This window comes from Cyphellophora europaea, assembly GCF_000365145.1.
Source record: "Cyphellophora europaea CBS 101466 unplaced genomic scaffold supercont1.6, whole genome shotgun sequence".
Lineage (NCBI taxonomy): Eukaryota > Fungi > Ascomycota > Eurotiomycetes > Chaetothyriales > Cyphellophoraceae > Cyphellophora > Cyphellophora europaea.
In genome coordinates, this window is record NW_008481812.1 from 2,144,489 (window position 1) to 2,156,621 (window position 12,133).

The following is a 12,133-nucleotide window of genomic DNA, read 5'->3' on the forward strand; positions in this document are numbered from 1 at the left end:
CCAGACCGGGTAAAAAATGTGCTGTCACAGCTTGTGACGAGGTGACGCCCTATCAAATGCTTCTTGTCGTACCATGAAACAGTTCACGTGGCCCCTGAAGCCTCACTTTGCTGCCCGAGCCATTCCGGCTTCGACTATAGTCCTGAAGAAGCACCGGGCCATTTTGGTAGACCTCCCCCACCAAGCTCGAATGCCTTAGCCGCCTTCAGTACCGTAAGGTCGTCCCAGCGCTTCCCGACAATCTGCATGCCTACAGGAAGTACCCCTGTTCCATCCCTGCTCTTCGCCCAGCCACATGGGACATTCAGACCGGGGTGCCCACTAACATTGAACGGGCACGTATTGTTGGTAGATCCCACGGCCAACATCATCTTATCCATGATGCTACTGCCACCCTCCGCTTCTCGACGCATGTCTGGATGTGGGGGTGCCACAGTTTGTGTGGTCGGTGTGATGAGCACATCATGTTCCTCCAATGCCTTGTCGTATGCCGCCCTCAGCTGGAATACATGGCGGTGAGCCTTTGCTTGCACCTCCGGCCCATATTTCTCATTCAGAAATGTCTGCGAGAGAATGATGTTGATGACGGCCGGGTTGTGATGGCTCAGAAGCTCGAACATCTCCTGGTCCAGGGGCCACTTTGGCTGGAAGTGAGGCAAGTTGTGAGACAATATGTCCGGGATGCGGCCCGCTGCGGCCAAGCTGGCCATGTGATTCCGAGTCGCTGCGGTCCAGATCGCTGGGCCTAATAAATGCATCGGCACGTCCACTCGAGACACTTCGGCACCAGCTGCGGCGAAATGCTTCATGGCAGCCATCTCGACCACACTGGCTACCTCGGGAGACGTTCCGGGCGACGTCAATGATTCCGAGATGATGCCAACTTTGAGCCCTTTGCCTGGCTGCGGGCTAATTTTGGCAAACGCCGCCAGCTGTTCGTGATACTGCGTCACATTTGATCGGAGCGGGCTTTCGGGCGTCATTCGCGGATCAAGACCATCGTACCCAGCAAGGACCGTGAGCATGAGTGCACAGTCGTCCACACTATGCGCCATTGGGCCCGCGTGGTCGATCATGGGGTGCAGTCCAGCAATGCCGGTGTATGGCACCAATCCATGAGTTGGTTTCAGTCCATACACACCAGACAATCCCGCTGGCATTCTAATACTGCCTGCCTGGTCCCCTCCGATCTGGATGTCAATGTCCAGACCAGCATTCTCTAACCCAGGGACACCATTTGCTCTGGCCTGCCGGACGGCTAGCAAGCACGCTCCGCCACTGGTGCTGCCGCCCGTGGTGTGGTTCTTCAACCAAGGATTTTGCACTGGTCCGTTGGCAGAAGTGTACGACATCGGAGTCAACGAGTAGTTTTCACAGGTCGTGATGCCAACGATGGTGCCGCCGGCCTCCAGCACTCTCTGGACCACGACGGCATCGATTGGTGAGATCGGATACTTCCCGTCCTTGTGCGTGTCCGGGAACATACCGCACGTATACGGGAGCCCCCCGACAGACATATTGTCCTTAATGGCAATGGTCTTGCCTTCCAGGAGATTCGAGAGTGGCTTCTCCGCGCGCAGTTCAGCATGGTTGCTCCAGGCGTTAAGACTGTTGTTGGCGGGATCTGGCTTTTGGAACTGGCGCGGGCCTCCGACAGTGGGCACAGGAGCTAGTCGTGGATCAATGTATTCCGGTAGGTCGTTGACGAGCTTGGCGGTTGCGTCGGCAGCTTGGAGGACAGCTAGGTAAGCTTCTTGCTCAGTTGGCGACGTGATCTTAACATTGTTCTTGGCTGCAACATCGTGTAAGATCTCAAGTGCTACGCTCGAACTGCCGAAGTTGTCAGCATTGATCTATACGATATCGTGCTAGTACTGACTTGCCCTGTCCTGCCAAGGCCACGATAGACATGTTGGTTGACGACGGAGGGATGGGTGATTACGAGCTTCGACCGTCGGTAAATTCAAACTGTGTTCTCGGAGCAGTTCCTGGTTCTTATGTTAAAGTGCAGAAACGCCATCGGCTGACAAGAACGAGGTGTACTGTGTCAAAAGGTGTCATGGAGGTACAGATCTGCTGCTCCAGAGTGCAGCACTCCGGGTCGGTCATCTCCGTTTGTATTACGTTCCTATTCCTGGAGGCAATTGCGGCCTCCTACTCAAGTGAAGCACATAGCTCAGGCATATGCTTGGGACTGAACAAAAATTGCATGCTCCTGAATCAGCGCTTACGCCGGGTAGCTTTTGAGAAAGACCTCAATGAACACTTTGTCGTCTTTGCAAATTGTTGTCCGCGTCGATTGTGTTAGTGGATGTGGCTCGTTGCTTGCGAATATTGGGGTGTGAAGTTGTATTTGCAGGACACAAGGCACGACGACAGGCTTTCTGAAAGCAACTTCCATGACTAGAGAACCTGATGTTTTATCGTCCGGGGAAGTCCATTGCGGCCTTTGACCCTGCAGCTCACTGAAGACGCGGGCCACGACATGATTGCCATGCGCAATCTTGCCAGCAAACCCTGCCAAACGAGCAGCAAGAGCTAGGTGGTGGATTGGATTGTAGTCGCGACACAACGCAGCCCAGAGCCTTGGATCTTGAGCTCCCATTCTGCAAAGTGCTCGAGCATCGTTTCGTGCATCTCCAGGGACAGCGTCGGGGTGGTTTGCACCCACACGCTCTGAATCTTTAGTGTGGATGGTTTCTGCCGTCGTACGACTGTCAGACATGTCGATTTTGGACCATCGCACAAATTCGAGAATGGTGAAGACCTGCCTGAACATCTCAATCTCACCCTTAGCATCACCCCGAGGTAGTGCAACGACAGAAACGGAAACATCAACTTCGATGCCCCTCTTCACAATCCTTGTGACGGGAAGAAATCTTGCGCGGACTTCCGACGGGTAAGGCATGCTCTCCGAACGGCATGCGGCGTTGATAACCTGCTGGCCGAGATTGCGATTCAGTAGTTCGAAGCGGTTACGTACGTTAACTGCACCGAGTGGCTGCACCGGGCAGTCGCTCTGAGCGAGAAGAATGAGAGAAGCTGGCTGCGCCATAGCTGCCAAGAACAGGGTCGTGTGCGCCGGGTCCGTGAAGCTGCCTTCCAGGCGGGACAGGTTACCTGCTGGGCTTCGGCTGCCACCGGTGCTGTCAGAACTATTCTCTACGGCCAACATGTACTTCTTGACGTCAGAGTGCTGTACCGTTAGCGGCATTGACAGCGTATAGCTCGGCAAACAGCTTTTCTCTGCACCTCCTTCCGACACGGAGGCGGAGGGCTTCGACAGCTTCATCAGCCCTTGGAGGCTGGGTCGCAGTCGAAGCTTTATCTGCAGCACTCGTAGGACGAGGCGTAGCAGGAGCAGAACCACGTCCGCCATGGTCAGGTCGCTGGGTGGAAAGCGTAGCTTCTGCGGTGTCCCATGCATGCCCACGAGTTGCCACCAATGATTTTCGAGCCGGATACAGGCGCCGACACCTGCGGCCATGAAGCACAGAACTGAGACCACGGCCAATAACATCTTAATCGAAGAGCTGAATGTAAATAGAACTTGTCCTGGTATGACACCCCATAGGCAGAATTTCCGGTGAGGCAAGACGTGGATGACTCAGGTCGCCCCTTTTCTCCGCGGACATCTGACGCGGCATGACTCGCACCAATTTCCACCTCGACGCCGCGCTCGAGCCTCTTGGATGGCGTTGCTCGCCTCAGAGGCGTTTGCATGCTGCAGCATTGTCGTCTCCCGTCCTCAAGAGGACAGGAATGACCGTCCCCGGACCTCATCTGCTGCTTACACGATAGTAGTCTACAGCCTCACGCATCGAACTGTCCCTCCATCCTCGAGCGTCCCTCACGCGCGACGGAACACTCTCGCGAAATGGAGAAAGGAGGCCAGCCTGCGGTTCCAGGTCGAGCTCACACCATTGCACGGAAGCCCATTCCAGCAACAAGTACTCTTGGTCAAGCTCCTAGCTACGGACCATATACCTCGTCACCTCCTTTCGCTTCCCGACTCCGCACGCGATGGTCGCTCCTCCGCCGGCGCACACGCATCTTGATCGTCGTTGGTGTTCTCGCGCTGCTAGCACTCATACTCGGCCTGTCAATTGGTCTGACTCAAGGATCAAAGACTCAAAACCTGCCTCTACCCGGCGGCAATGGAGGTCCCTTTGGCGGAGATCTGACATACTACGACCCAGGCCTAGGCGCCTGTGGAGTCACGTCTTCGCCTTCACAGAACATTGTTTCCATAGCACACTCGCTGTTTGATGCGGCACAGAGCGGCTCGGATCCGAATCAGAACCCGTTGTGCGGCCGCAAGATCCGTGCGAAGCGGACCAAAGAAGGCAGCGGAGAAAGGAGTGTAGATCTGACGGTTGTGGATCGCTGTGTTGGCTGCGAGCCGACTGATATCGATGTCAGCCTCTCTGTGTTTGAACAGCTCGCCGACCAAGGCCTTGGGCGGGTTGCTGTGCAGTGGAACTGGCTGGATTGAGGCGCGGCTTAGAGTCATAAATGCACACGTCTCTTGCGTACACCGCTCTCGTTTTCGGTCTCGCCATTCGCGGGCTGGCTCCTACATGCACGTCACGGGTGATCATCCTCTGAAGACTTTGCAGTTCCTGGGATTCGGCGCAGACCTGGAGTTGGCACTACGCGAGACTGAGTCTTACTGCGGCGATAAGGAGTGAATTTCGCCAGAGACATTTCCTGCAAACAATACCTCTTGCAGCACTTTGACGAGCGAACAGGAGTAAAGCCTCAAGAGCGATGCTGACTGAGAAATCCGTGGCAAACCGCGCAATATATGTGTCGGAGCACATGAATGCGCCATGTGCTTCCGACTATCATGGGGGTTTCCGCTCCTTCCACGTATCTTTACCCACTCAATCGATGACTTGATGGAACCGGAAATCTCGTGTTCGGTCCTACAGACTGTCCTGAAGTACTTCCGCAATATGACGTTGTGCTATTGGTAGAGCTTTCGATCTCTACAGCTCGCCAACAACATCTCAATTGTGGTAGCGGTGTCACCTGATCGACACCCCCCATCGATCATCTAACGCCACGTAAACGTGGCCGCGCTTCAGGGTAACATTACTGGATGGGGATCGGCGGGCTTTCATACGTCTGCAGAGCAGTAGCCGTTGAGTCGTTTGTCTACCCCTGTGTAGCAGGGCACACCTCGGCTGCTCCTCTCGAGTGCCCGTCAAAGACTATCGAAGCTGACGACGCGTCGCCTGCGTCAGGCTGTAGAATGCACCTACATTGGTGACAGCGGGAGCTTCGGCTCCCGGGGTAGCTAACAAGCACAACGCCGTTGGTCGATCATGGCCTTCGTCCGCCGGCCGAAGCGAAGGGTAGCAGCGCTAAAGAATTAAGCTAGGGCTAAAAAGCTTCCCTAATGCTTGTTCCCGCGCTTTTGCATCAACTTTGACTCCAAGTTGTGAAGCAAGAGAGAGGGGCACGTTCTGGATAGCCGCGGATATGTGCCCACGAAGGGCAGAGGCTACGTACGAAGCGAGCGTGATCCTTATCGTTGCGAGCATTCCTTCGCTCATGCTTGCCCTAGACGAAGCACGAGACTAATAAACGTGCCCCCTCGCCATTCAACGCCCATGCGGTTTTTTCGAACAGAGCTACTCACACTCTGACACTCTCACTGCGGATTCGTTCCAGGCACCTGCTGCTTAGCCTACTGATTAAAGCTAGTATGATGGATTCCCACGACAGCAAGGAGTCATCAAGCGACCAAACCGGAGTCGACCATCCACCATCTTTCGTGCCACCATCTTCGCGGGGTGCCTACGACAAGAATGTGACGATCGAGGAATACATCCATTACGCCAATCTCACACGTGCAGAGGAGAAGATCCATCTACCGAACCCCGACAAATCCACCGGCTTGGTCGCACAGGTCCTTCGTCGCCCCTCAGTTCAGCAGTCGGCGTCTGCAATCGCGACCGGTGGTGGCCATGAATCGCCGTCTGCCAATGACGAGAAGTCCCAACGTCAGGCATCCGCTGAGGGTCGGGCCGTCATCAGCGCCGATGAGTGGAGAGATGCCAGTCGTTTGATGCGGACGGCCAGTTGTGAGTATTTCATCAAGGTACTGCATAGCTTTGCTAACACACGCAAGGGGGCGCCGGTTTCTATCTCATCACCACCGACATTCTAGGTCCCTATGGCGTTGGTTTCGCCCTGGGGACCATGGGTTGGGGTCCTGGTATAGTTTTGTACACTGTCTTTGGTAAACCCCACAACTCTGCCATACCGAACGCCGATTTAGTACTAACAAAAGCCGCAGGATTCATGGCGGGCTATTCAGGCTACTTGCTGTGGAAGATCTACCTCGGCCTCGACAGCTACGAGTTCCCCTTGCGGAACTACGGCGACCTCGCGTTCCGCATCTTCGGCCCAATCCCACGGCATTGTGTCAACATCCTGCAGTCCATCCAGCTGTGCCTTATCTGCGGCCAAGTCATCATTCAAAACGGCCAAGGCATATCTCAAGCGTCCAAGTTCCGACTCTGCTACGTCGTCTGTATCCTCATCTTCGTCATCGCGGGCTTCATCTTCGGCCAGATCCGCACCCTCCGCAACTACGGTCTCATGTCAGCGGTAGCCGTGGGTCTCAACCTGATGGTCATTTTCATCACCATGGGCGTCATGGCCCACTCGCCACCCAACTACAAGATCTCGGTGCTAGGCAGCGCTGGAAGTGCCAACGACGACGGCAGCATCACCCCGGACGCTCAAGGGAACTACCCCCCAATCCGCCACTACAACGGCCTCCCCAATCCAAACTCCCTCCTCGGCAGCATCAACGGCCTGATGCAAGGCGTCTTCGCCTACGGCGGCGCGCAGATCTTCATCGAAATCATGGCCGAGATGCGCCGTCCCCGCGACTTCCTCAAGTCCATGATCATCGCGCAGCTCTTCATCTGGATCGTGTACCTGTCCTACGGCTGCTACGTCTACTACTGGCAGGGCCAGTACGCCTTCCAGGTCTCATACCTCGGCCTCTCCGTCTACGGCTGGTCCGTGGCCTGCAACATGATGGCCGTCATCTCCGGTCTCATCGCCGCCGGCCTCTACGGCAACATTGGCATCAAGGTCCTGTACAACAACATCCTTATGGATCTGCTTCATGCGCCCGCCCTCTCCACCCGCGCCGGCAAGATCGTCTTCGCCGCCATCGTCCCCATCTACTGGTCCACGGCCTTCATCATCGCCGCCGCCATCCCGGACTATTTCGGCTTCGTCTCCGTCATCGCCGCCTTCTGCATCGTGCAGTTCTCGTATAGTTTCCCGCCCATCCTGCATTTGGGGTATACGATCCAGAAAAACGCGGCGAGGGCGGCGATGAAGGAGGGCTTTGATCCTGTGACGGGCCAGACGACGAGGTTGGATGGTGGCGTTAGGAGGTATATTAGGGGCTTTTTCGCGGATAGGTGGTATGTCAATGCGTGGCATGTCGTGCATGCTGGTGGCGCGTTGGCCGTGGCGGGGCTGGGCGCCTATGCGGCTATTCAGGGCATGATTGACGCGTTCAAGGTACGATATTCAGCCTTCCTTCGTCTTTGTGGCACCATGGACTAACGCGCAAATAACAGATTCCGCAAGTCACGAGCTTCACGTGCACGAGTCCGCTCAACCTCAATGCTTAAGGTTCGGGTGAGCAGGTAGCACCTGGCTTAGTCCCGACGTGCGACGAAGAGGCTGCATACGCATCGTAAACGCAGTTAGCCTCGGCTGGCTCGCCAATCTAGTTGCAGAAGCAGTACTGTGCACCGATGAAGAACAGGAGAACAATAATGGGGATCTTCCAATGCCACGAGTAGCGTAGCGCGCCCAGGTTAGGCATGTAGACGTCGATTATCTCGTATGGAACTCTGATCGAGTACTCATCGCGTCGAAAAGGCCAGTAGCATCGTTGCTCTATCGTGCTATTTCACATGACGGGTGCTACCCAGGTGTACGTACGGCCAGCCAGCTACTAGTAATTAGCGTAGGTCATCCGGCCAGCCACGCGAGTAACGTCGCTCGAGCGCTGTGAATCGCATATGGAGATCTCATTGATTTGCAGTAGAGAGCGCAAAGAGTATTGGTAACATGCCGCCCGCCTAACCGGACCTCATGTTACTGTACCTCATGTTGGGCTTCACACCGTAGGTAGGTCGGCGCCGAAAAGGAAAAGCCTTGGCATCAGGCAGTGAAAACTTGGCATGTTCGGATCTATACTGTACTACCTGATTATTGCCTGCATATGGCCCAAGGTTGAGCCTGCGACAGACCTGCTCTCAGACAGAGACAGTGACTACCATCTTGCCACCAGCCGTTCCATCCTCCATATGCTTATGTGCATCGCCAACCTTCTCGAAAGGGAAGACCCTGCTCGGCTTCGCGTCCCACTTGCCGCTCGCAACGTCCCCAATGATGGCCCGGAGTGGCACATCGCTCAAGGGGAAGCCTTCGTCGCCGAAGACAAAGCTGCCAAAGAAGCTCAGTTGCACACCAGAAGCCATCTGCGTCAAGGGGTTGAATTCGAGGGGAGCCAACCCGCCAAGGAAGCCCGCGATGCACACGCGCCCACCGCGACGTGGGATCTTGAGTGAGTCGAGCAGGACGGTGTTGCCGATGAGGTCAAGGACTTTGTCAAAGACTTGGCCCTTTGCTCGCAGCTTTTGTGATAGGTTAGGATCCTCGAGGTCGACGCCAACCACTCCCCGTGCCATGAGCTCTGCCACGCCCTCTTGCCGTCGGGTCGTCGCCCAGACTTTCGCGCCTACCTGACGCACCGCCAGCTGCACGGCTGCGGTACCCAGCGCGCTCGTAGCGCCGCGGATCAATACCTTGTCGCCCTCCTTGATCTCCAAGTTGCGCATGAGCACCGTCCAGGCTGTGGCATAGCTCTCCGGCAGCGCAGCCAGATCCTGCCACGACATTCCCAACTCTCCGCCCGGGCCAGCGATCTGTACGACGTTCGCAGACGGTGCGTTCGTGTACTGAGCGTAGGTGCCGTTGATGGTGCGGCCCAACCCACCCATGACGGCCGCAACTTTGGCGCCAGGAGGAAACGTGCCGTCGGGACAGGCGTGCACGACGCCGACGCACTCAATGCCTGAGACGGCGGTTGATTCGGCCCATTCGCCGCGCCGCATGTGCATCTCGGCGTGGTTGATGCCGAAGGCGCGCACAGCGATCGTGGTCATGCCTGGGGTAGGGGTGGGGTCGGGGACGTCCTTGATGAGGAGCTCCTCGGGTGCGCAGGGTCGGTGTGGAATCACGATAGCTTTCATGTTGAGTAGGTGTCAGATTAAGGGTTGTGCTTTTGCGGCGACTGAAGCGGAGCGCTGAACCGGTCCCAAACTCTGGGCTCTGACACGGGTCCTGAGAGTATCCCTCTCATGATTCCGTTCGTGACGGTAGAAGGGCATTCATATATAGACTCTGGACATACTCATTGACCGGGTATCGCAGGGGCCCATGACTTCAAGACGTGCTGCTTTACCTGGTCCATAACAGCGGCGGGTGGGATCTGGAGGCGCTCACGTTGTCGACAATGCTGGCCAGCTAAAGTCAAAACAGCGAACCGTGCATCTTTCCTGAGGCTGTCGGTGCGGCATATTCGACAAGCTCATGACAGGGAGATGCATTCAGTCCCCTAGGTGTCCGTTTATGGAAGGATGTCGTTGCCCACTTTGAGCATGAGCTTCGTGAACCGCAGTGGCTGAGGTTCCTTTGTGATTCGTCGCTGACAGCTCATGTCTCGTGATGATGCTGACGTACGCCTTGAGAAGTAATGCTACTCAATAGAAGAATTGGTTAGTAAGGATTGAGTCGAGGTTAAAGCAGCACGGTCACGGGCAAGCGCCAAGGTCAGACACCCCGCGGACCCCCGCCAATCTGATAGTCTCATCTGACCACTGATCTAACATGACCCCTCCTATACCACTGCCTCACCGTGCTCCAGCCTCCGCAAGTACTGAAAACCGTCCCAATCACAAGTCCGAACCTCGCTACAACCATGTCTCACAACGGCTGCCCCAAGTGCGGTGCGAGCATCAGCGCGGGGAAGAAGTGCAACTCTTGCGGCGCTGTGAGTATCTTGCCCCAACAATCACCTCAAGGACTAGCGACTGATAAGGTGCAGACCTGCCCTCGCTAAATTGACCTGTTGCCGGCTACATGCTAGTCGGATTCGAGGAACATACAGACGAATGAACGAATTGATGAGAGACGACGATGATACCAGAAGTGAGGCATCTAAGAGGAGTTTCATTACGCAGGCCACAGCACGACGCCGCCTGGAACAAAGCGGTGTTGAAGTATCATTAAAGCTTGAAGACCAATCAGTCAAGTCTACATAAGGCAACGGCATACACTCGTTTTACTCAGACACTACATTTCTCCTCAGGGAGGGACCACTTGCGTCAAGAACCCAAGCAAGTCCCTTAGCAGGTTGTTGTTGGTGCTGTGGCCCATGCCTTCATACAGATGCTCTTCCAACTCACCTTCACCAATCCACTTGCCCAGCTCTTCCTTGCCCCTGGTAAACAGACTCGTCGGTACCAACATATCCTTGCTCCCGTGGATATAAAACCACTTCTTGCTGTCCTTGTCCCCTTCCTCGATCCCCCGTTCACGCTTCAACTCTGCTATTCTCTCTGCCAACGGGAAGTATCCGCTGCAGCACACGACGCCGGCCACATTGTTCCTCTGCTTTCCTATCACGCCCCACACCAGGCTGATCGCACAGCCCTGACTAAAGCCACCCACGACAATGCGCTCCTTTGGCGTTCCCTTCTCGATCTCCTCCGCCACATACGCATCCAGTAGGTCACACGCCCGCAGTATGCCGTCCTCATCATCCGGCTCCTGGCCCGCCGCTTCTTCATCCTCCTGACCCGGCACACGCGGCTTGAGGCTGTTGGGCAGCGCCTTGGGCTGGTACCAGGCCCGTGACGCGGAGGCGGGGTTGAAGGGCGCGTTGGGCAGCACCCATTTCAGGTAGGGCAGCTTGTTGTACCATTGGAATTGCTGGGCCAGGCCGAGAGGGAGGCCTTCGGCGTCATCGCCGTAGCCGTGGAGGAAGACGAACGTCGCGGGGCGTCCGGTGGAGGCGTCGGCCGGGCCGGAGATGTAGGGCGGCTTGTCGTTGTTGGTCATTGTGCTAGAGTTCGCGAGAGCTAAGTTGATGAGGCTCAAAGTGAGCCAGAATTGGGTTGCTACATTGTCAGTGAGTTATATGGCGCTACAGACCAGACGAAAGCATCAGGAGGTCTCGACCGCTCAGCGTCAGTGACTGCGGGGAAGCCTGGAGACTCCGAGTGTTCGCTACATCGGAGCGTGACTGCCGCCACGCGCGTCCTATACACGTTGCACCTTTGTTCTTAAATGCTTCAGTCAACCTCCAGGTCTTCTTTGCTCAGCAAGCAATGGACCAACCTGCCCGGTCGATCGAGCCATTGACCAGTCTTCGCTCAAGATTTGCTGCCGACACCCCGCGTACGCGTACGCGCAAGTCCGCGCGGGGATGGACTGCCACGGTTGAGCCTCGGGCACTCTTATCAACAGAAACGCACTTCCCACCTCGCCTGTGACCTCGTACACGCGAGCGGTTATCAGCTCAACAACCATGGTTTGTCATGATACCCATACGGATATCCATCCGCACACTGGCTCCTACATCGGACGTTGTTGTGAGCTAGACAGAGTCAGTCAGGCAGGGTGAGTGCTAGCGCCCCCTTCCTTTTATCTGTCGCTTCCTCAATCACGCCTTCCATCGTCGATATTGCGAATATCTTTATCCCATCTCCAACCTGTTCGCGTGCTTGTTCGTTCGTACCCCGGTTCCTCGCACGTTAAGCTGCCGAGTACGATCGTCGCGCTAGGTCCCTTTAGGTGCGAAACACTGCCTGTACCCCTCCACACCGACGTCACCTCGACCCCCCAGGCGCTCCCTGTCTCGCCTGTACCTGGCTGAGAAAGTCGCGTGCGCAGCCCGCTCGCAGGGAAAGCTTGAGCTATCGTCCGCCTGCTCCAGCTCGAGCTGAGCTCATAACTGGTTGGACTCCCGATAGCTTCGCCAACCTGCGTGTTGGCTGGCCTAGGTGTGGATTTGGGTGGA

The 12,133-nt window shown here is 56.1% G+C and overlaps 6 protein-coding genes across 6 annotated transcripts; 2 read left to right on the forward strand and 4 right to left on the reverse strand.

The window, feature by feature from the left end:
• Positions 1-134: 134 nt before the first annotated feature.
• On the reverse strand, positions 135-1,911 carry HMPREF1541_07048 (uncharacterized protein; the record flags this gene model as incomplete). The annotated part of the gene is made up of 2 exons (XM_008721373.1): positions 135-1,830; positions 1,880-1,911. 2 exons carry the CDS (start codon positions 1,909-1,911, stop codon positions 135-137), a joined length of 1,728 nt encoding a protein of 575 aa, XP_008719595.1.
• A 316-nt stretch (positions 1,912-2,227) lies between these two features.
• On the reverse strand, positions 2,228-3,379 carry HMPREF1541_07049 (uncharacterized protein; the record flags this gene model as incomplete). The annotated part of the gene is made up of 1 exon (XM_008721374.1): positions 2,228-3,379. One exon carries the CDS (start codon positions 3,377-3,379, stop codon positions 2,228-2,230), a length of 1,152 nt encoding a protein of 383 aa, XP_008719596.1.
• A 498-nt stretch (positions 3,380-3,877) lies between these two features.
• HMPREF1541_07050 (uncharacterized protein) lies at positions 3,878-4,495 on the forward strand (the record flags this gene model as incomplete). The annotated part of the gene is made up of 1 exon (XM_008721375.1): positions 3,878-4,495. One exon carries the CDS (start codon positions 3,878-3,880, stop codon positions 4,493-4,495), a length of 618 nt encoding a protein of 205 aa, XP_008719597.1.
• A 1,221-nt stretch (positions 4,496-5,716) lies between these two features.
• Positions 5,717-7,670, forward strand: HMPREF1541_07051 (uncharacterized protein; the record flags this gene model as incomplete). Its single annotated transcript, XM_008721376.1, has 4 exons — positions 5,717-6,092; positions 6,140-6,250; positions 6,308-7,557; positions 7,617-7,670. The coding sequence occupies 4 exons, from the start codon at positions 5,717-5,719 to the stop codon at positions 7,668-7,670; spliced, it is 1,791 nt and encodes a 596-aa protein (XP_008719598.1).
• Positions 7,671-8,303: 633 nt separating this feature from the next.
• Positions 8,304-9,302, reverse strand: HMPREF1541_07052 (uncharacterized protein; the record flags this gene model as incomplete). Its single annotated transcript, XM_008721377.1, has 1 exon — positions 8,304-9,302. One exon carries the CDS (start codon positions 9,300-9,302, stop codon positions 8,304-8,306), a length of 999 nt encoding a protein of 332 aa, XP_008719599.1.
• Positions 9,303-10,416: 1,114 nt separating this feature from the next.
• Positions 10,417-11,172, reverse strand: HMPREF1541_07053 (uncharacterized protein; the record flags this gene model as incomplete). Its single annotated transcript, XM_008721378.1, has 1 exon — positions 10,417-11,172. One exon carries the CDS (start codon positions 11,170-11,172, stop codon positions 10,417-10,419), a length of 756 nt encoding a protein of 251 aa, XP_008719600.1.
• Positions 11,173-12,133: the final 961 nt, after the last annotated feature.